Below are 19,907 nucleotides of genomic sequence, written 5' to 3' on the forward strand. Positions count from 1 at the left end.
TTCCTTTCAAACAACAGTGGCCATGGCATCAGGGATGTCTCAGCCAATGTTCTCTAACGTGTTGTCCAGAGTGTTGTCTGCCCTGCTGAAACACATGCGCAGGTACATCGTCTTCCCGCAGGTGGAGGATTTGCCCACAGTTAAAGGTGACTTCTAAGCCCTGGGACATATCCACAACATCATTGGTGCCATTGATAGTACACATGTGGCATTTGTCCCACCCCGCAGGAATAAACAGGTGTACAGAAACCGCAAAAGCTATCATTCCATGAATGTGCAGATGGTGTGTTTGGCAGACCAGTACATCTCCCACGTGAATGCCAAGTATCCTGGCTCAGTGCATGACGCTTACATTTTGAGGAATAGCAGCATCTCTTATGTGATGGGCCAACTCCAGAGGCACCGTGTGTGGCTAATAGGTGAGCTCAAGGTCCCCACACAGTTTGAATAGGTGCCTGGGTACGGGAGAGTCCCTAAGGGTTTGTGTATGTCTAACAGATACCCCTCGATATGTGCAGGTGACTCTGGTTACCCCAACCTGTCATGGCTACTGACACCAGTGAGGAATCCCAGGATAAGGGAGGAGGAATGCTACAATGAGGCACATGGGCTAATTAGGAGGATTATAGAGCTGACTTCTGGCCTCCTGAAGGCCAGGTTCCGGTGCCTCCATCAGACAGCTGGCTCCCTTATACTACTCACCGAAGAAGGTGTGCCAGATAATCGTGGCATGCTGTATGTTGCACAACCTGGCTTTGTGACGCCAGGTGCCTTTTCTGCAGGAGGATGGGCCTGATGTTGGTCTTGTGGCAGCTGTGGAGCCTGTGAACAGTGAGGAAGAGGAGGCAGAAGAAGAAGATATTGACAACCGAAACATCATCATCATGCAATACTTCCAGTGAGACACAGGTAAGAGACTGGCACTGCTCCTCTCATATCGGACTACTGTATGACATTGCATAAGTCTGCCTTTTTACCTCTGTGTATGGACCCTGACAGTTCACTTTGCCTTTCCTTTTCAGAGATCTGGGTACCACATTCTGCCTTCTGCTATGTTTACTGCTGCCCAACAACTGTCATACTTTGGTATGTGCAAATGGACATTGACATTTGTCAGAGAGGTTGTAATAACACATTTGTGAAAGTACAGACTGACTCCAGATTGTTTTGTGATTCAAGGGTGTTTATTTAAGTGCTAATCAGTGGAGGGGGTGTGCAATGGGCTGGGGTGATGTTGGAGGAATGTCCATGGTAGAGTCCAGTCTCTTTGTATCACAGGTGCATTGTCCAAGGGGGCATAGGAAGTGGAGCAATGCAGTTCAAGGTGGGCAGGGTGACATGACAAACAGGAGAGTCTTATTTCCTGGCGGGGATCTGGATCGCAGGGACCGTTTGCAGGGACCGTTTGCGGGGTGGTTCTCCTTCTGCAGGGAGTGGGGGGCTGGTGGCCTGTTGGTCCTGTGGCGGAACCTCCTATCCACTAGCGGCGGCGGACGTGGACAGCTGTTCATCGTTCAGGCTAGTGTCAAGGGCACGTTGGTGTGCCACTGTCTCCCTCATGGTGTTGGCCATGTCTGCCAGCACCCCTGCAATGGTGACCAGGGTGGTGTTGAAGGACTTCAAGTCCTCTCTGATCCCCAGGTACTGTTCCTCCTTGAGCCGCTGGGTCTCCTGAAACTTGGCCAGTACCGTGCTCATGGTCTCCTGGGAATGGTGGTATGCTCCCATGATGTTTGAGAGTGCCTCGTGGAGAGTGGGTTCCCTGTGCCTGCCCTCCCCCTGTCACCCAGCAGTCCTCCCAGTTTCCCTGTTGTCCTGTGCCTCTGTCCCCTTAACCGTGTGCCCACTGCCACTGACCCCAGGTCCATGATCGTCCTGTGTTAGTGGGTTTGCCTGGGGTCCCTGTAGTGGTGGACACTGCTGATTGATGTGTCCTGGGGCAGGTGCATGGGCCCGCTGGTTGGGTGCTGTGGTGGTGTTTCCTGAGGGGGGAGGTTAAGTGGTGGTTTGGGACTGTGGCAGGGGAACAGACTGTCCAGAGGTCCCTGACGGGCCGGGCTGGTCATCTTGATCCAGGCGTGCAGAGCTGCGGTCATCACTGTGGGCCTCTTCTGTGGGGTGACTGGATATGGCTGGCACCTCCTGTCCGGTGACGTTGGGTAGGGGTCCTGTTGGGGTGTAAATGCATAGTTATTGTATCTATGTGTGCCATCTTGTGCAATGTGTGAGTTTCCCTCTACTCCTGTGCTTGCATAATTGCCTTGGCCCTTGTGTGAGTGGTGATTTTGTGGCCTGGGTCAGTCTCTTTACTAGACATGCTTTGGTGATGGGTGTCCATGCAGGTCTGTAATGGGTGTCCATGCATTGGTGTTACATGCAGGGCTTGGTATTGGGATGAGTGGGTTGTGATAGTGGGGTATCTGTGAGGTTTTGGGGTGATGGGTGTGAGGGTAGGGGTGGGGGTATGTGATGGAATGCAGGTAGGGTAGGGGGGATATAATAGTAAAGATTTGCCTTGCCAGAGTCCAGTCCTCCTGCTACTCCTGCGAGGCCCTCAGGATGCATGATCGCCAAGACTTGCTCCTCCCATGTTGTTAGTTGTGGGGGAGGAGGTGGTGGTGGTCCACCGCCAGTCCTCTGTATGGCTACCTGGTGTCTGGATACCACGGAACGCACCTTCCCCGTAGGTCGTTCCACCTCTTCCTGATGTCAGCCCGTGTTCTTGGGTGCTGTCCCACTGCGTTGACCATGTCGACAATTCTCCGCCATAGCTCCATCTTCCTTGCAATGGATGTCTGCTGCACATGTGGTCCGAATAGCTGTGGCTCTACCCGGATGATTTCCTCCACCATGACCCTGAGCTCCTCCTCAGAAAACCTGGGGTGTCTTTGAGGTGCCATAAAGTGGTGTGGGTGATTTGTGAGATGAAGCTTGTTGTGATGTGTGATGTGTTGTGTTGGGGTGTGTTCTTTGAGGTAAGTGGATATTGTATGAGTGATGGTGTTGTGTGCCTGTGGATGCTGGTGCTGTCTGTGCTATTCTCTCTCTCTCTGCTTCTTCCAAAAATTTCGTTGTAAGGGGTTGTGGGTAATGTGGGTGTGTGTTTTATAGTGGTGCGAGTGTGTGGGAGTTGGGTGTGTATCTTGAATTGTCCAATGTGGTTGTGTTTTGTAAATGTGTGTGTATTTTGAGCGTGGCGGTGTGTACCGCCAATAGTTTACCGCGGTTGAAAGACCACTGCGTTGATTCGTGGGTCGTGATAGTGTGGGCGTATTCCTGTTGGCGTGATGGTGTAGGTTTTGCTATTGCCAGTTTATCACTGACCTTTGGTGTGGTGGACTTGTGCGGGTGTCTGTATTGTGGCGGATTACGAGATGAGGGTCATAATACCTGTAGCGGATTTCCGCCGCGGTATGTTTGCGCCCGTCAGCACAGCGGTAAGCAGGATTTATAGCCAGGGTTGTAATGAGGGCCTTAGTGCCTTGTTTGTAGACACTGGAAGGGATGCCATTAGGTCCAGAGGCACCATGTTTTTTGCGATCAGCGTGGTGATTCATTTGGCCGTAAAAGATAAGTACTGGTGACTTTGTGATTCAGCTGTCTCAAGTTTGCTCTGTGCATCGGTAGATTTAAAATAAATGGCTGACAAATTGAGGCAATCCGATTTAGTTTTCTGAAGAGTGCTGATGTACGAGGTCCAACTTTCAGCTGAGACGTTCTTTCCATTTAGTATAACGGGTTCAATTTATCTGTTTAAGCAACTGGCGATAATCCAAAACTCTTTTGAGTTTTTAGTATGACAGGCCATAAAGAGTTCTCGCTGAAATGATTCTTCCTGTCGCTGTTTAGCAAGCTAAATTTGATTTTTGTAGTACCTACGAAGTGTGTACATTTTGTCTGGAAATATAAAATTAGATCCAGATTTCGGTGCTCTGAGCTTCTAGTTCGAGGGGCTTTTTAAAAATTGGCAATATTTTGTAAACCAGGGGCAAGACAGAGTTGGGCCTGGACAGGTGACCAGAGGACGGGATGATAAAATGCTAACAAGGGTAGAGAGGAGCTGTTGCGCAAAGGATTCCCAGTTAAGCGCTATCTGCTAGAAAGGGAATCTCTGAATTACAACAGCAGATTTCCAGTTCAAAATTTAGCTACGATGACATAAGATCATCTTATTCACCTCCGGTTATGATTCGTACTGCCAGAGTCAGCGACCTTTAAGATGTAATGTGTCATTTATGTTTTTATTTCCAAAGCAGTTGCAAACGTTTTAGGTCTGTCTTGACAGCACTGCTGTCTTGACCTAATGTTAACAATTTTTAAAAATATAAATAGAGTTGGCTTTGGCTCTAACTAGAGGAGTTTTTTTCCTGTCACTTCATTGTAGTGGCAGTTTGTTATGTCATTCTGCCTCCAACTGACTGCTTGCATTGCAAAGCACAAGGTATTTTTACACATCTCAATAGCACACAATGTTCCCACACATTTAATTCTTATCCTGCCAGGGGGCACTGTCTACTGAAGGCAATACTATTTTGTTTTTGCACTGTTCCAGTATTTTCTTTTATGTTTTAGTCAGGACTCAAAAGGTACTATACCGATCACTAATGCTTGTTTACAGGCTAGGGCTCAACTAAGCTCAAGGACAGTGAAGTAAATTAAATTCTACAGCTACAACTGCCAAACAATCTGCTGAAGAGACCCCTTGCGGACATGAAAGTTTAAATAAATCAGCAAGTGTTTATTCCATGTGCTGTGCAACACAAATAAAAATACACCTATGCAACTGGAGAAATGACTGAGTGCAATGGCGTGGAGATAGGCTAATGATCGATTAGGAGGGAATGAGTTCAGATAAGTGTCGAAGACTGTTATACGTTCTTAAATGTGTCAGCAGTTACTTGGCTGCTGTGAGCAGACTAAATGCAAGATGAATAAAAAAAGTCAGTTGAGAGGGCAGTTCTGTTAAATTGTGCAGATCTGTTTATAAAATATTAGTGTATTTTGTTGCAGACTTGTTCCTGTGAAATTATTTACAATAGTATAATCACTCTTTGCGTGCTTTACTCTCGTACCTCTCTTTAGTCATCAGAATAATAATCATTTAATGGGTCTTTGAAAGACAAAGTGTTGTATGTGATGGAGAATGTGTGCCTTCTCTATAAAATAAAAAGCAGAACAAGTGTTTTTGTTTTTCAAACGTAAGGTACAAGTTAGTTAAGCATAGAAAACACTTTCCCTGTAAAGTATGCCGTTGAATCTAGACAAGTTCGTTATGTTTGATTCAGAATTATTCTTAGAGTCCGAAGATAAATCGCCTAGTTAAAGAACAACCTGTTACTTCCCTCCTCAAAGAAAAGTGAGATTTTCTCAGGGGATTTTATATCGAGTTGTAAAGACTGTCCTTCGGTGCTTCCCATTTCACGCGTGGTCGGACCACCCCTGCCCCTCATATCCCGATATTATCTCCCAGAGAAGCTAAAGCCAACACTGTATCCCTCTAATACCTGCGGTGGAAATGAAGGCAATACTTGACAATGAAAGCTGTCAATGTCTCAGCTGTTTTGTTTTAATTTGTCCCGACGGGTTGGCCATCTTTTAGTACTGCACATAAGTGTTTCTTAAACTGACACAAACAACTAACACGATGTAAGGTTCCCATCTTATAAGACTCCCTGGTGAACAGGTACTACTACTGTATTGTTTTGTTAACACTACTAGGCTGACATCATGCCTACTACCTGCCCGAGTCACTCTCCAGAAGGAAGCATGCCTTTCTAACCATGAGGAGCTGCAATTCACCCGGAAAGGTAAAAGCACTGGCTTTGACCATGGGGAAATTGAATGACTGTTAGAGCAAACAGATCTACTTTTGTCCTTTCGTGGAAGGACTAAAACAACAAAAATTAAAATTATAATCAATCGTTAATGATGTTTGGGATCGTCTTGTCGCCGGATTCCAGCCCAGCTATGGGGAATCACTGTCCGACCGCTGGTGTCACTGTTCGCTTTCTATGATAGAGGCTCTCTTCTGATTGGAGTTAACAAGGGGAAGAGGCATATTCCTGAAAGCAATAACCTCAAGAACACGAAGATCCACAAAACTAATAACAGACATGCTTCATCGTCAGATGTTCCCAAACAGATCTCCCTAACATCAACTGCGTGTCCATCACACTTACCTGACGACTGAGCCTCCGCCATGCCAGGGCACTTGTCCAGTCCCCGGCTACCGTCAGCTCTGGCGCCTCTCTTTCCCCTCTTTGCCTCGCTCGCCCCCAGATGGCTTCCGAGTCGCGCTCAACCTTCCCAGCAGCGAGTCAGTATCAGAAACGTCCAATTCCGGACGCATGCGCACAACAGCGCCTCGGAGGGTTCACTACCCAGCTGACTGAGGGTTTCGGATTCCGCCCTGAAGTTCTAGTGCGCATGCGTTCAGTACTGTTTAGATCGTGATTTGATGAACTAGAATGCTCACCGAACAGGGCACACGCGAGCATTGGACGTCATGCTTCCGAACATGACACCATTAGAAAGCTGTTTTGTAAAGCACTGTATTGGAACATTTATATTTACTACCCCTAAGTGGGGCACTAAGTAGTGAAAAGGTACTTATATCGTGAGGAGGAGCAGCTTCCAAAAAGGAGGTATGTTGGCAGTGTGTCTGTATCTTGTAGATCATATGTTAGTCAGTTACTGAGCTATCAAGTTCTCTCAAGGCGCTGCATTACAAAGAGTAATGCATATTTCAAGCCTAAGTGTCTTTCATAAGATCGAAATTATTCTCTCATTAAACTTTGAAAAATCGGCTTTCTTCACTTTCAAACGTAGGAAACTGAACTGTTATTCTTTTCAGCATTACCATCAGATAAAAAAAAGTAGGTGAGGGGTTAAAAACGTCTGACTTATTCACCTTTTATTGTTTTTGCTAGATCAGTATTAAACATTAAAATAGCTGTTTAATGCATTCTGACAAGTTCCATGCATCGGAGGTTAGACTAAAGCATTTTAGTTATGTCAGCATCACCACACTAAAATGTATTAGTCATGCATTATAGCACCTCTGCTAGCGCAGGTGTTTTAATTAAAAATTACTAATGAATGTTTATGTTTTTTGAATAATGAGTTTATGTAGAAAATGGATAGCGTAGAAAAATAATGCACACATTTGAAAATGTGACCTCGAAGAATGGCCAGCAATGTTCTAAATAATGATTAATACTTATGAACTATTAAATGTTTACTAGATTAAGGCAGTAATATGTTATATTAAGGGTTATGAAGTATGGTCTAGCTTTATTAATTGTAGGACTTAACTTAGCAAGTGTCTTGGCCTATTTTGCCAGGCCTCATGCAGAAGCTGTATTTCTTAGCGGTTAATAAAAATGCTGACCGAGTGAATTAAACTGTGAAATGTCCATTGTCTTTTTAAAAGTACTTAACAGCTTTTCGTGAGAACCGCCTGCAAGGAGATGATGTTCCCACTAGTGTAACAACTTATGTGTAATGTGTGTGAGATGTACTTTCCCAGGACGAGAACAATGAAGACACTGACTGGAACAATATTGTTACCTGACGAGCCGGATGATGAGAACATCGTAAAGTTAACCAATCAACTGCATGTGAATAGAGAAATATTAGAATTCATAGATTTGATGTAGAACTATTATTGGGTAAAGTATAAACATACGGTTAACTGACCAATAGGGAATTAGGGGATAGTTTAAGTGACTTTGATATAACATCGCAACAGAGAAAAATTATTCAGATCTAGAAAGACTTGAGATTAGAGAAGGGACTTGAGATGCAGAGACTTTAGGAGAGATTCGAGCCTCATACAGACATTGGGCTCATATTCTCTGACTGAAAGCCTGATGCATTGCTGATCGACTGATGACCTGAGGATGAAGATTGATTCTGCTTTGCTGACCCATACCGAGGATAGGTATATTTAATGAAATGTGACTGTTATGCATTTTATGCTTTTTCTTTCTAGGTACCAACTGCGCTGTATTGACAGGTCTAAAGTTAGCTGTTTTTCGAAATTTGTGTCTCAAAATTGTTTTGCATGAAGCCCATGATGCTGATGCTAATCTGACGTTAGTTAAGTGCCCTCACAAATGACTGACAATTACGGGGGGCGTGGCCTGACGCCGATGGCAGAGGAAGCCTCTCCGTGAGGCTCCTGCCAGCGATTCCCACTCCGGTCCAGCCTGAAAGGCAGTGGACCCCCAAACCGCTCCATTGCCTGGCTGAATATGCGCAGGGGTCCCGAGGCTCATTTTGAGGGGCGCGATCCCGGAGAGAAGAGAGTTTCGGGGCCGAATTGGCGGCCGACGGAGTGCCGCGAAAAAAAAAAGATGGCGGCCGCGATCTGAACGGCGTCCCCGGTGGCAGAAGAGCCACTAAAGCAATTCCCTGCTCCTTTCCCGCTCACCCCTCTGGGAGACAGGAAGTACAAGGGGCCCTGGTGGTTCCCTCTGGGGTCCCACGCCGACGAACAGTGGGGCCCAGCGCGGCGTCTGTGCTCGGATAAGGACCGCGGAGCACACACAACATGGCGACCGACACCCGAGGGAAGGACCGAGTGGATCACGGTGAGAGGCGATAATTCCGGGGTTCCCCCAGAGCTCCTTTGGCAGCTCCCCTCTGAGGACGTCTGATCGCAGTCTACACGACAGCGCCGGGGGGTACTTCTGGGAGGCTTGACCCCATGGACCGCCTCAGGTGAGCTGGAACGAGGAGGGCGAAGTCGGCGACTTGATGGGGCGAACCTGGCCTGCACTGGGACACGGTGCATGCGGCCCCCCTCTACGGGGGTCCCCCTAGATGCGCAGTGCTACATACAGGAGAGTGCAGGGGGCCCCCAGACACTGGATGGGAGTCATGCATGCTTGAAGGCACCCTCCACGAACGGTGAGGCTTTTTGGCTCGACGGGTCCACACCCTGACTGGGAGGAGAGAGAGTGTCCTATCTACCTGGCGTGTGGTGTACCTCAGGGGTTCTTAGCGGCCTAGAGTGCGGAGTGCGGCTGGCACTGGAAGGCGATAATCCTCTTACACGTGTACCGAGCGCCAGAAACAGCAAGTCTCTAATAAAAAGTTCGGCGATCCCTCTGGCAGTGCAGTATACAGCGCGGTGGTGGGAGAGTAGGGGTCCAGAGCCCACCGATCAGACGGAGTTGGAGCCATACCCCAGAAAATGGGTAAAGTCGGTCGCCGGAGGGACATAGAACAAAAAGGTGGGTCCTCAGCTGAGGCACAGGCAGTCCCGCCTGAACCCAGGAATGACGCTTCAGGAGAGGGCCGTGACGACCCCACACTTCAAGATGTCCTACAAGCTATAACGGCTTCCCGTGTAGCACTGGAGGGGAAAATCGACGCTTTGGCCACAGATCTCACAGTACTGCGAGATGATCACCGCCGCCTGGCCGAAAAGGTGTCCACCACCGACAGACAACTTAAAGAGCTCCTTCCAGAGGTCAAAGATGCCACTAAGTCTACACAGCAGCTGGAGACCAGGATCAAGGCCCTGGAATTAAGGGCCGAAGACGCGGAAAATATATAGTGTCGCAATAACATACGGGTGATTGGTATGCCTGAAAGTGTTCCACAAACTGGCCTGGCGGAGTTCCTCGAGCGGTGGCTCCGAGAGGACTTAGCGGGCGACGGACTTTCTCCTTTTTTTGCGATCGAGAGGGCACATAGAGTTCCGTCGCGTCCTCCCCCTCCGGGAGCCCCCCCGCGACCTATAATAGCCAGGCTTCTTCATTACCGGGATAGGGATTACCTGTTGCATCAAAGCAGGGCCAAAGGGGACCGCACAATGGACAATCACACGGTTCGTATCTTCCCAGACTTCTCCCGGGAAGTACAGAAACAACGGGCCACCTTCAGAGCTGCAAAATAGAAACTGCGTCAATTGGGTCTACAATATGGCATGCTGTTCCCGGCGAAGCTTAGGGTAGTGACCAAAGACAGTACACAGTTTTTCACTACGGCGGAGGAGGTATGGCAATGGATTGATCTGCTTCCACATGAGGGGAATGGTCCTCCGGCACAGGGCCCTGAGCATGGACGGAGGAGAGGGGCTAAACGCAACACGGCCCGTATAGTAAATAGTCCCTCACCAGTGGAGATGCAAACTGAGAGACGAAAAGCCATGGAGGCAGCAGCTTCATTGAGCGGCTCTGATCGCGGATCCCAAGTACAGACTGCTGCGGACTGTGAACCATCTGATTCGGACCATGAATCCGAGACTTCCCAAGTATCCGACAGATCGGGCCCGGCCATAACACCGGGCACTTCTGACTGTATCATATGAGAGTCCTCCCATCGAACTACACTTGAGCCAGTTGTCCTGGTAATGAGAGCCTCCCCTGGCAGGCACCGTGGTGGCCGGTGAGGAGGGCGTACTAGCTGTCACTATGGCGGTCGTACCCGCCAGATGGATGAGACCGGGGTCCACAAGTACTACTATATCTTGCAATCCGGTAGTGGGGATTAGGGCGATGGCCCACTCCTTTTGTGATCTAGGAGTTACCCCACTTTCGATAATCTAGTTGACATTTCGCGAAGTTTGGATGAGAGTAGTTCAAACTTTTGTCCCGGGGAAGGGGAGTTGGGATGATAATTGTTGGGGCTTGTTTAGGGGGAGTGATGAGTGGTGGATGTTTAACACTGGTCTGCTGATGTTATATAATGTGAGAGTAGGGATCTTCGTGGTATATGCTAGCCCTGCATGGGGTATGTCACAGATGGGGATTGAAACACAGTTATGGCGTCGTTAGGCACTTATAAATTTCTCTCATGGAATGTACGGGGCATGCACACAATGTCTAAGAGATATAAGGTATTCTCACATTTACAGCGGAGGGGGATTCAGATTGCGTTGCTCCAAGAAACACATTTAACCCAGGCTGAAGGGCTAGCACTACAGAAAAGGTGGAGGGGCCAGGCATACTATACCTCTTATTCCGCATTCGCCAGGGATGCCTTGATATGGATCAGAGCCGGGGTTCCATTCCAGTTATTAGACACGCTCATAGACCCAGAGGGACGTTTTGTAGCAATCCGGGGTCGATTGGAGGGAAGAGATCTAGCGTTGATCAATGTCTATGCCCCGAACTGGGACCAGGGTGAGTTCTTTACACGCTTATCGGGCCTCCTAGCCACCTATTTGCAGTTCCCCCTAGTGATGGGGGGCGACTTTAATTGTGTGGCCGATCCCTCCAGGGATCGCTCCCACCCTCCGTTACATGATTCCCCTCTGATGAGAGTAGCAGGGCTATTCTCCTCCTGGCAGGCGAGTTGGGGGCTGGTGGATGTCTGGAGACGAGTACACCCAGAGACCAGAGACTATTCCTTCTTCTCCCCCCGGCATGAGCTCCATGTCCTCTTGGATGTGTTTTTCTGCTCCCCAGACATTTTCCCTCAGGTGCATAATGTTGAATACCTGACCCGCACAATCTCTGATCATAACCCTCTATTACTAGAGTCACGCTGGGGTTCGCCCCCCTCTCGCATCCCCACCTGGCGGCTGAAGACTGAGTCCCTAGAAGACGCACCCTTTCGGGAGGAGCTAAGACAACATATTACCCACTACTTTGTAGATAACGAGGCTTCGACCAATAACCCCTTGATTGAATGGGACGCTTTTAAAGTGGTGGTGCGTGGGCGCTGTATTGCGGGAGCGGTAGGGGTCCGAAGGACTCTAATTAGGGACACTGAACAAGCGGAGAGTGAGCTGCGAGAGATGGAGAAAAAAAGGCCTGAAAGTCCGCTCCTTCAACCTACTATCTTAGAGCTTAGAGCAACGGTCGCTGACTGTGTGGAGCGTCTTCGATGCTTTGACTACCAAAACTATATTACACGAGCACACGGGGAGAGAGACAAAGCGGGTCGGATGTTAGCTTGGGTAATATCGCAAACGCATAAGACATCCCCTATCCTGGAAATGATATCGGAGGGTGGAAATCCCCTTCACGGGCAGGAGCAAATTAACTCTCACCTCGTGTCCTTTTACGAACGATTATATAAAAGCACTCTTCGTCCTGTCGGTAACTCCACCGATAGTTATGTATCTAGTCTGCAGTTGCAGACACTACCACCAGATGTTGCGACACAACTTGAGGGAGCCATTACACAACCAGAGATTCGGAGGGCCATTAGAGAACTATCGAGGGGAAAGACTCCGGGGACAGATGGTCTCCCTATCGAATTCTATGCCACGTATATAGATTTGTTAGCTCCTAGGCTTGAGATTCTATATCAATCCGCCAGAAACCGAGGAATTTTACCGGCAACAGCGAGGGAGGCGGTAATAGTGCCCTTGCTTAAACCTGGGAAAAATCCTGCGGAAGCTGGGGCATACAGACCTTTATCCATGCTGAACCTGGATTACAAGATCCTCAGCAAGGTTCTGGCCTCTAGGCTTCTCCCCCACATGGCAACACTAATACATACTGACCAGGCAGGGTTCATCCCGGGGCGCAACACAGCGGATAACATACGCAGATTTATAGCGGTCATGAACGATCGAAAATCGTCTAGCCCAGCCCCTGGAGTGCTCACAGTCGATATAGAAAAGGCCTTTGATAGCTTGGAGTGGGCCTTCCTTTATACAGTGATGTCCCGCCTTCGTTTCGGACCTGAATACATTGCCTGGGTCAGATTGTTGTATACTGAGCCCACTGCTAGGGTACGGACAGGACGGATAATATCCAGACCTTATGTCGTTGAGCGGGGTACCAGACAGGGGTGTCCCCTATCGCCGCTGCTATTTGCACTGGCTATGGAGCCATTAGCGGCCGCAGCGCGCGGTGGTGGGGGGGGTCCCGGCATAGTGGCAGGGGGCAAGAGACATCAAATAGCGTTGTATGCGGATGATCTGTTGATCTTCTTAGACGATGTACACAGAGACCATTCCCGGACCCAGCAGTTACTTTCGCAGTTTGGTGAGCTTTCTGGTCTTCGGGTGAATTGGGGCAAGACCGGCCTGTTTCCTTTGAACGCTACTGTAGCCCCACCATTAGATTTGGGAAATGTCCAGTGGGTTCCAAGATGCCTCTCATACTTGGGGGTCAAGATTTTCCATGACCCAAAGGATATAATAGACAGCAATATTGGAGGCTCATTGCGTTCCCTCCGTTCCAACATGGCTTTCTGGCAAACCTTACCTCTATCTGTAGCGGGGAGGGTAGCCATCCTTAAAATGGTGGTGTTGCCTCGCCTTCTGTATCACTTCACGGTCCTGCCAGTATGGATTCCTAAGGCCATATTTGCAGAACTAGAATCCATGGTCATAGCCTTTATCTGGGGGGGTGGACGGAAGCGAGTGGCTCTGGCCAAACTTCAGAGGCGGTCCACAGACGGAGGACTAGCAGTCCCGGACTTTGAGGCTTACTACTTGGCAGCGCAATTCCAGTGGTTGGCGCAATGGATAGCCAACAGAGCAGCAACAGGGTTGGGGGTAAAGGCATTTACTCCCCCAGAGACTAGATTATACGAACTGTTGTTGGGGTGTCCGGGTACTGGGGTGCATGATTCCCTTGAATTTAAAGTCCTTGCGCGCTGTTGGAGGAGCTTTTTGCGTAAACTTAAAGTAAAGGCCCCTTACTCCCCTGACCTACCCCTCTTGTCCCTAAGAGCTTTGCCCCATCGGGGTGACTGGGGAGGACTCCAGTCCTGGGTGGAGTCCGGGATACAGACGGTAGGAGCACTATTTAAGGAGGGGACACTGATGCCGTTTGAAGTCCTTCGGACACAATTCGGTCTACAGGGAGGACACTTCTTATTGTATGGCTCAGTAGTGGCTAGTATCAGGAAACATTGGCTGAGACGGACAGGAGAGCTCACTACACAAACAACCTGTACATATTTGGCGACTTCTTCTGGCACCTTTAAGGCAGTTTCTAATCTCTACAGCAGGGTTCAAGCGGATAGGAACATACCTTTGACTCAACTCAAATCGTCATGGGAAGTAGACCTGGGCACAACTATATCCGATGTGGACTGGGAGCGTATTCTGGGGGGCTTCCGCAAAATGACTCGCAATGCCAGATTTAAGCTGATTAATTTTTATGTACTTCATAGGGCATATCTCACCCCTGAGCGGATCAGCAGGTACTTTGAAGTGGAAGGAGTAAATTGCCCGAGGTGCGGACTAGAGAAGGCAGAATTTAGGCATATGTTCTGGAGCTGCCCTACGGCGGAGGTGAGCCGTCTGGTGGCTGGAGCGATAGGAAGAGAAGTCCCTTGCACAATAGGGCATTGTCTGCTTGGCTGGTTTCCACGCACGGCTAAGTACAAAATAACCAACAGGTTCCGGGACTTGGCCTACGTACTGGCCAAGAGGGAAATAGCGATGTCCTGGAAGAATCCAGTTGGGCCGAGACTGTCCCTATGGACCAGAGAATTAACTAGGTGGGCTGGGTGTGAGAGCGCTGTTTTACATAGCGAGGCCAGAAGGGGTTGGCGGCCCCTGGAGGTGGCGCAAGGTTGGGACGCGATATTAGACTCCTTTAAGGAGGAATGCCGATTAGGTCCAGTCCCCTGATTGAATGATGTTTGGATGTTTTGAGAAGTTACCAATAGTCCCAATCCATTGGTGCCAGTACAGATGACCCCGGGGCAGGATCCTACGGTTGGACTAGACGGGGTAAACACTCTCACACTGTGAGCGGAGGGTTGACTCCTTCATAGCACACCTACATACAATACAACTGTCCAGATAAGCTACCAGTACCATCACTGGGGGGTGGGGCACTGTTGGGGAGGTTGAGGGATGGGGGGGTAGGGTAGTTGTTGCAACATCAGATTGCTATTAGTGCAGAGATGTGTAGATTGAAAAAGCTCTTGATCTCAGAGTCTATGTAGATCACTGTATATTCTCTTATACTATGTTTACCTAATCATTGGTTGATCGAAATTGCAATAAACTTTGTTTACAAAAACAAATGACTGACAATTACAGGGACTAATGATTGATGAATTAATTTGCTGAATTCCATGAATATTATATCTTTGTTGCAGCTGACTCTGCTATTGATTTCCACTGTAGCTTTAAAATGTGTTGTGGTTCAAGCTTTGATTAGATTGCGTTTCTTCTGCCTCTTTGGACAACCAGTATTGTTTTATATGTTTTTCATTTAATTCTGAGATTGATCTACATGACTTTAGCATTGTTAATATAGGGAAATAAACATACTAAACTTTTATTAAATGCGTGGTTATTTATGACTGAAAGGTCATGATACGTGACATCTACTGACTCCACTGATTATTGATTTTTTTGAATAAGGATGATTGTTTATTGTGTATTGATTATTGATTATGTACTGGAGCTATGGTAAGAACTTCTTAATTGCAAGTCAAAAGGTTCATCGACCTATTCGCAACCCCTTGCAAGTTTACTTATTAAGGTCCAACGTGCTACCAGTTATGGCAGCAAACTGATGGTTTGTCTCCTTAAGAGCTTGCCATAGATGTGCAGCATACGGTGACAGGTGGCCCCAGTGATGATAGCTGTTTGAAGTAGTCCTTTCAAGAGTTCATTATTATAGAGATTTGGATTTTGTTTTTCAATAATGACAATTGGAGAGAAAATTGTGTCCCCTTAAGCCCAGAAATGACTTCCCCAGATCCTGGATCCTGCTAATGGTTGTTGAGGATGTTCCCGGCGTTCTAGAGACAGAATGAGAGAAATAGGTTGCGCTTGCCCAAGCCTATGCAAATCGCAGCTGAATTGTGAGGTTTGTGAGGATTTTAGGGAGTTTGTGTACTCCAAATGAAGTTGTAGTAGGAGTGTGCGTACGCCGCAGTGTGAGAGTAGGGAAGTCGTCGAACTTCACATGTGTGTGGCGCTTTGTGCTGAAAACAATTGTCCACATGGTTGTTGAGGTACGGATCCTGCGTGGTCTAAGACTCTGGAGTATATGGTAAAGTGTATAAAACACTTGGTAATATGTTGTAATTTGTCTGGTTTAGTAGGTTGATCGGGCGTGGTCAACAACTTTGGCAAGTCCTACGTGCACCAGGACAGACCCATTGATCAGTTGAGAGTAAAATTTGCGGGTCAAATTTTGCTTTTGAATCTGGTAGACTGAAAAAGAGGAATAGATGCTTGCGCGAAAAGAGCCATCAATGAAAACCTGTAAGGTTTCTGAAGTGATTGTGTTACCTTTCCTGTAGTAAACCAGCAGATTTGTTTTTATTTTTTGGTTAGTACTCGCAATATTTTGCATTAGGTTTGTGTGAATCAAAGTTTAAGAGGATGAGGCGCAAGACTTTGTCAGCCACAGTACGTGTGAGTGTGACGTCATCGGAGCCGCCCTGGGATAGGCCGGTTAGTGAGAAGGGTATCGCACGGATTGGCAGCTGTCCATGAGAGGCAATTTGTTGAGAACGTGGGTAAAAGGAATCTTGGGATTAAAAGTAATTTCCTGATTTGATTTCAAATAAACAAAAGTAGAAAAGATGACGTTTTTCAAAGTGTTGAGAAGTGCCCTAAGGGGAGATATGTACATTATAGCAAGTGTAGGGGAGCCTACACCGCCAGAGAATACACCGGCTTACATTGTGATGGAAGAGAGAGGTGTCACGCCATGTCTTTGGATAAATCAATGGTGCAAGTTGACAGAGAAAAATGGGAACTTAGCATTTCCTATAAATGGGACATTCAATTTGAGAATTCTGGAGCAATTGCGGATGGCACTATATGAATCAAAGCCCCTTCCGAGACCAGCACAATTTGAGGCATTAGCAGTTTGGGAGCTGGTAGCTAGACAGCAACAGCAATTGAAATTTGAGAGAACAATTAGAAAGGCAGAAGATGTGGAGATCAGAGACTTTGGAGGGAGTTAAGTTTTTCCCAGCGATTACACAAAAGGATGAGAAGGAAGGAAAGAAAGAGACTAGGAAGACTAATAGAAGTCCGTCCGAAAGTAAGGGAGCTGGGAAGTCTTCAACAGTAGAGGAGGAATCAGATAATGAAGAGTTCCTTACACAGTTATTGACAGACCAACCACCACCATAAACAGTACACAAGAGTGGTCAGAGTACTAGTGCTGATCAGACAGCCCTGACACAGGTAACGGGGACAGCGAGTCCGGTGCAGGTTAAAGCTAACCTGACACAGAATGCGGTGCAAAGTAGTTCTAATGTGCCAACTACTCCTGTAGTGCAGACTCAGACGGAGCCGCCCAGATACAGATAATTTATACTGATGTGCCCATTTTAGAAACGATTTCTAACTTAGTGGTGCCCACAGAGCAGGTGGTTCCGAGACCATTACTGGTCCAGACTGAGCCGACTCCAATTTTGTTGCCCCAAGTGCAGCCACAGGTAATACAGAGATTTACGCCAATGACAGGAACACAGTCAGACTTGACTCCGATGATGAATCAGAGTATGGGAGTTACTCTTCCACAGAGTGTAGGTGCCAGAGCAGCCCCGGATGCTATCTCGCTACCGATTACTGTTGGTCCAGCGGTACCTTTATTTGCACAAAAGAAACCGACTGTGAGTGAACAGGGAGCAATGGCCCAGAGCCAAATGAGGGGAGGACATAATGAACAAGTTCAGGTAGTCTCTCCTGTGGGTCATATTTTTGACGGATCAAGATCATTGTTAGATTTAAGTCCACTTGTTGCACTTCCAGATGCTGTAACTGGACCGATTGTATGCCAGAGCCTGAAATTATTGACACCGCAGACTCCGAATGCAGTGGCACAGCAGGTGACCCCGATTAATGCGAGTAGCATTTAGTTACAGGGATTGACAGCTCAGCAGTTAACTGAATGGTTAGACAAACTGAATACCCCACAGACTGCTCCTAGAGGAGAGGAGTATTTGAATTGCGACAGACTGGGCATGGAAGCGGGTGAACTCATTGAGGGGACAATGGGGATGAATAGGTTAGAATCCTACACAGAGGCAGAGTTGAGGTACTTGTGCCCAAGGATTACAAGGGAAGTGGGCAGAGTACATCAAAGATTAGCAGATTTGGCAGAGAAATACAGCATAGAAATCGATAAAACGAAGCATTTGAAGATGAGTTACAGATTAGATTTCGAGGCAAAAGATTTTGAACACATGAGGTCGGCCGGAATGGAGGCACAACTTAAAGAATTACTGCAGAGTGCTCAGATATGGGGAGCATTACACAAATGGGAAGGCCGATGGGTAAAGAAAAGAGATAAGAAAAAAAGAGATTCTCTGGAGTTGACTGAGAACGTGCAGCCGGATAAAGATCCAGTAAAGATTTTACCAATGGTGGAAATTCCAGGGGGAAATTTTGTTCATATCCCATGGATCAGAGGTGACATTCTATCATTTACAAATGATTATCCAAAATTGAGAGAGAAGCCAGTAGAGTGGTATCAATAGACAGACAGGTTCGTGAAACTTGCGAAGTATTTGTGGGATTACTTGAACACATTACTGGAGATAATGGTTCCTGCTGACTTATGGGTCGTGTGTAAGCGGAGTGTAGATTGGCCAATAAGTGAACTGTCTCCTGAGGTAATGAAATATTGCTATAAGGTGATTGAGTTCCTGAAATCAAGGATTTCGCCCAAAAATATTGATTGGCAGAGGATTGACAGGACAGTGCAGGAAGCAAAGGACAGAGCCATGTAAACACACAATGCAGCAAGGGTAGTGGCGGTCAAGGAGCCGCACCTCCGTCACGTTACAGTTTGTATTGGATAGCAAAGTCAAAGATACGAGAAGCTGGTGCCGTGTTGATCGAGTGCCCAACTACCCAATAGGCACTGAAAGTTGTGTATCCAGATACACAATGATAATTGTTGCAAATTGACCAAGGCACTCAGAAGAGTAAAGTCGAGTAAGATGAATGGGAAAGGGTATCCCTGGTGATGTAGGTCCAGAAGCGGAGAAAAAAGCACCGATTCCAAGTTGATGTTAATCAAAGTCTTTAGTTCTTAGACAGCATTTGTCATAGGTAAGTTTTCGTTTTTGCAGAGAAACAGCCAACACGTGTTTCGTCACACAAGTGACTTTGTCAAGGCTGGGCCAGTCCGGCCAAGGAAAGTATGACCGTAAATTGGTATGCAGGTAGGTTGAAAGAATGTGTTGGGTCTTGCAAGTTAAAAGTCTGTTCCTCCAGTAACCGAAGAGGGAGGCAAGGAAGCCCTGATAAGCCTCCAACCGAGTTCCTCGTTAGAATTGCTTGGTCCGTCTGGAGTCCGAAAGGAATGCCTCTGGGTTCTCCGAGCCCCGCGCGTCCCTAAAATGAAGTTCGTGTCGGCGAAGTAGAAAGAGGACTGTGCTGGCCACTTCTTCGGTTACTGGAGGAACAGACTTTTAACTTGCAAGACCCAACACATTCTTTCAACCTACCTGCATACCAATTTACGGGTCGTACTTTCCTTGGCCGGACTGGCCCAGCCTTGACAAAGTCACTTGTGTGACGAAACACGTGTTGGCTGTTTCTCTGCAAAAACGAAAACTTACCTATGACAAATGCTGTCTAAGAACTAAAGACTTTGATTAACATCAACTTGGAATCGGTGCTTTTTTCTCCGCTTCTGGACCTACATCACCAGGGATACCCTTTCCCATTGATCTTACTGGACTTTACTCTTCTGAGTGCCTTGGTCAATTTGCAACAGGAAGCAAAGGAGTCGATACATGCGTACTATGAGAGATTGTTGCAGGCATTCAAGCAATATAGTGGTACAGAAACAATTAAGCCGAAAGACATGCTACATTTTGTGTTCAGATTTGTGGAAGGATTGAAGCCTGAAATTGGTCAGATGATTAAGAGTCATTTGATTTGCTGGCAAGCAAAGCCGATTGATGAGGTGTTGCAGTATGCAAAATACTGTAGTGATGAGATTGAACTGAAACAGAAAAAGTTGAAAGAGAAAGCGATGGTGATGCAGATT

The 19,907-nt window shown here is 47.4% G+C and overlaps 1 protein-coding gene across 1 annotated transcript in view; it reads right to left on the bottom strand.

Annotated features, from left to right (window-relative positions):
- The window catches only part of NFX1 (nuclear transcription factor, X-box binding 1), a 1,141,187-nt gene extending 1,134,856 nt beyond the window's left edge, over window positions 1-6,331 (bottom strand). Inside the window, exon 1 of the mRNA XM_069219549.1 lies at window positions 6,180-6,331. Within this exon, the coding sequence (XP_069075650.1) occupies window positions 6,180-6,201 (22 nt within the window). The 5' untranslated portion in view covers window positions 6,202-6,331. The remainder of the gene's footprint in view (window positions 1-6,179) is intronic.
- Between the last annotated feature and the right edge of the window lie 13,576 nt (window positions 6,332-19,907).

Source organism: Pleurodeles waltl, chromosome 2_2 (assembly GCF_031143425.1).
Source record: "Pleurodeles waltl isolate 20211129_DDA chromosome 2_2, aPleWal1.hap1.20221129, whole genome shotgun sequence".
Classification (NCBI taxonomy): domain Eukaryota; kingdom Metazoa; phylum Chordata; class Amphibia; order Caudata; family Salamandridae; genus Pleurodeles; species Pleurodeles waltl.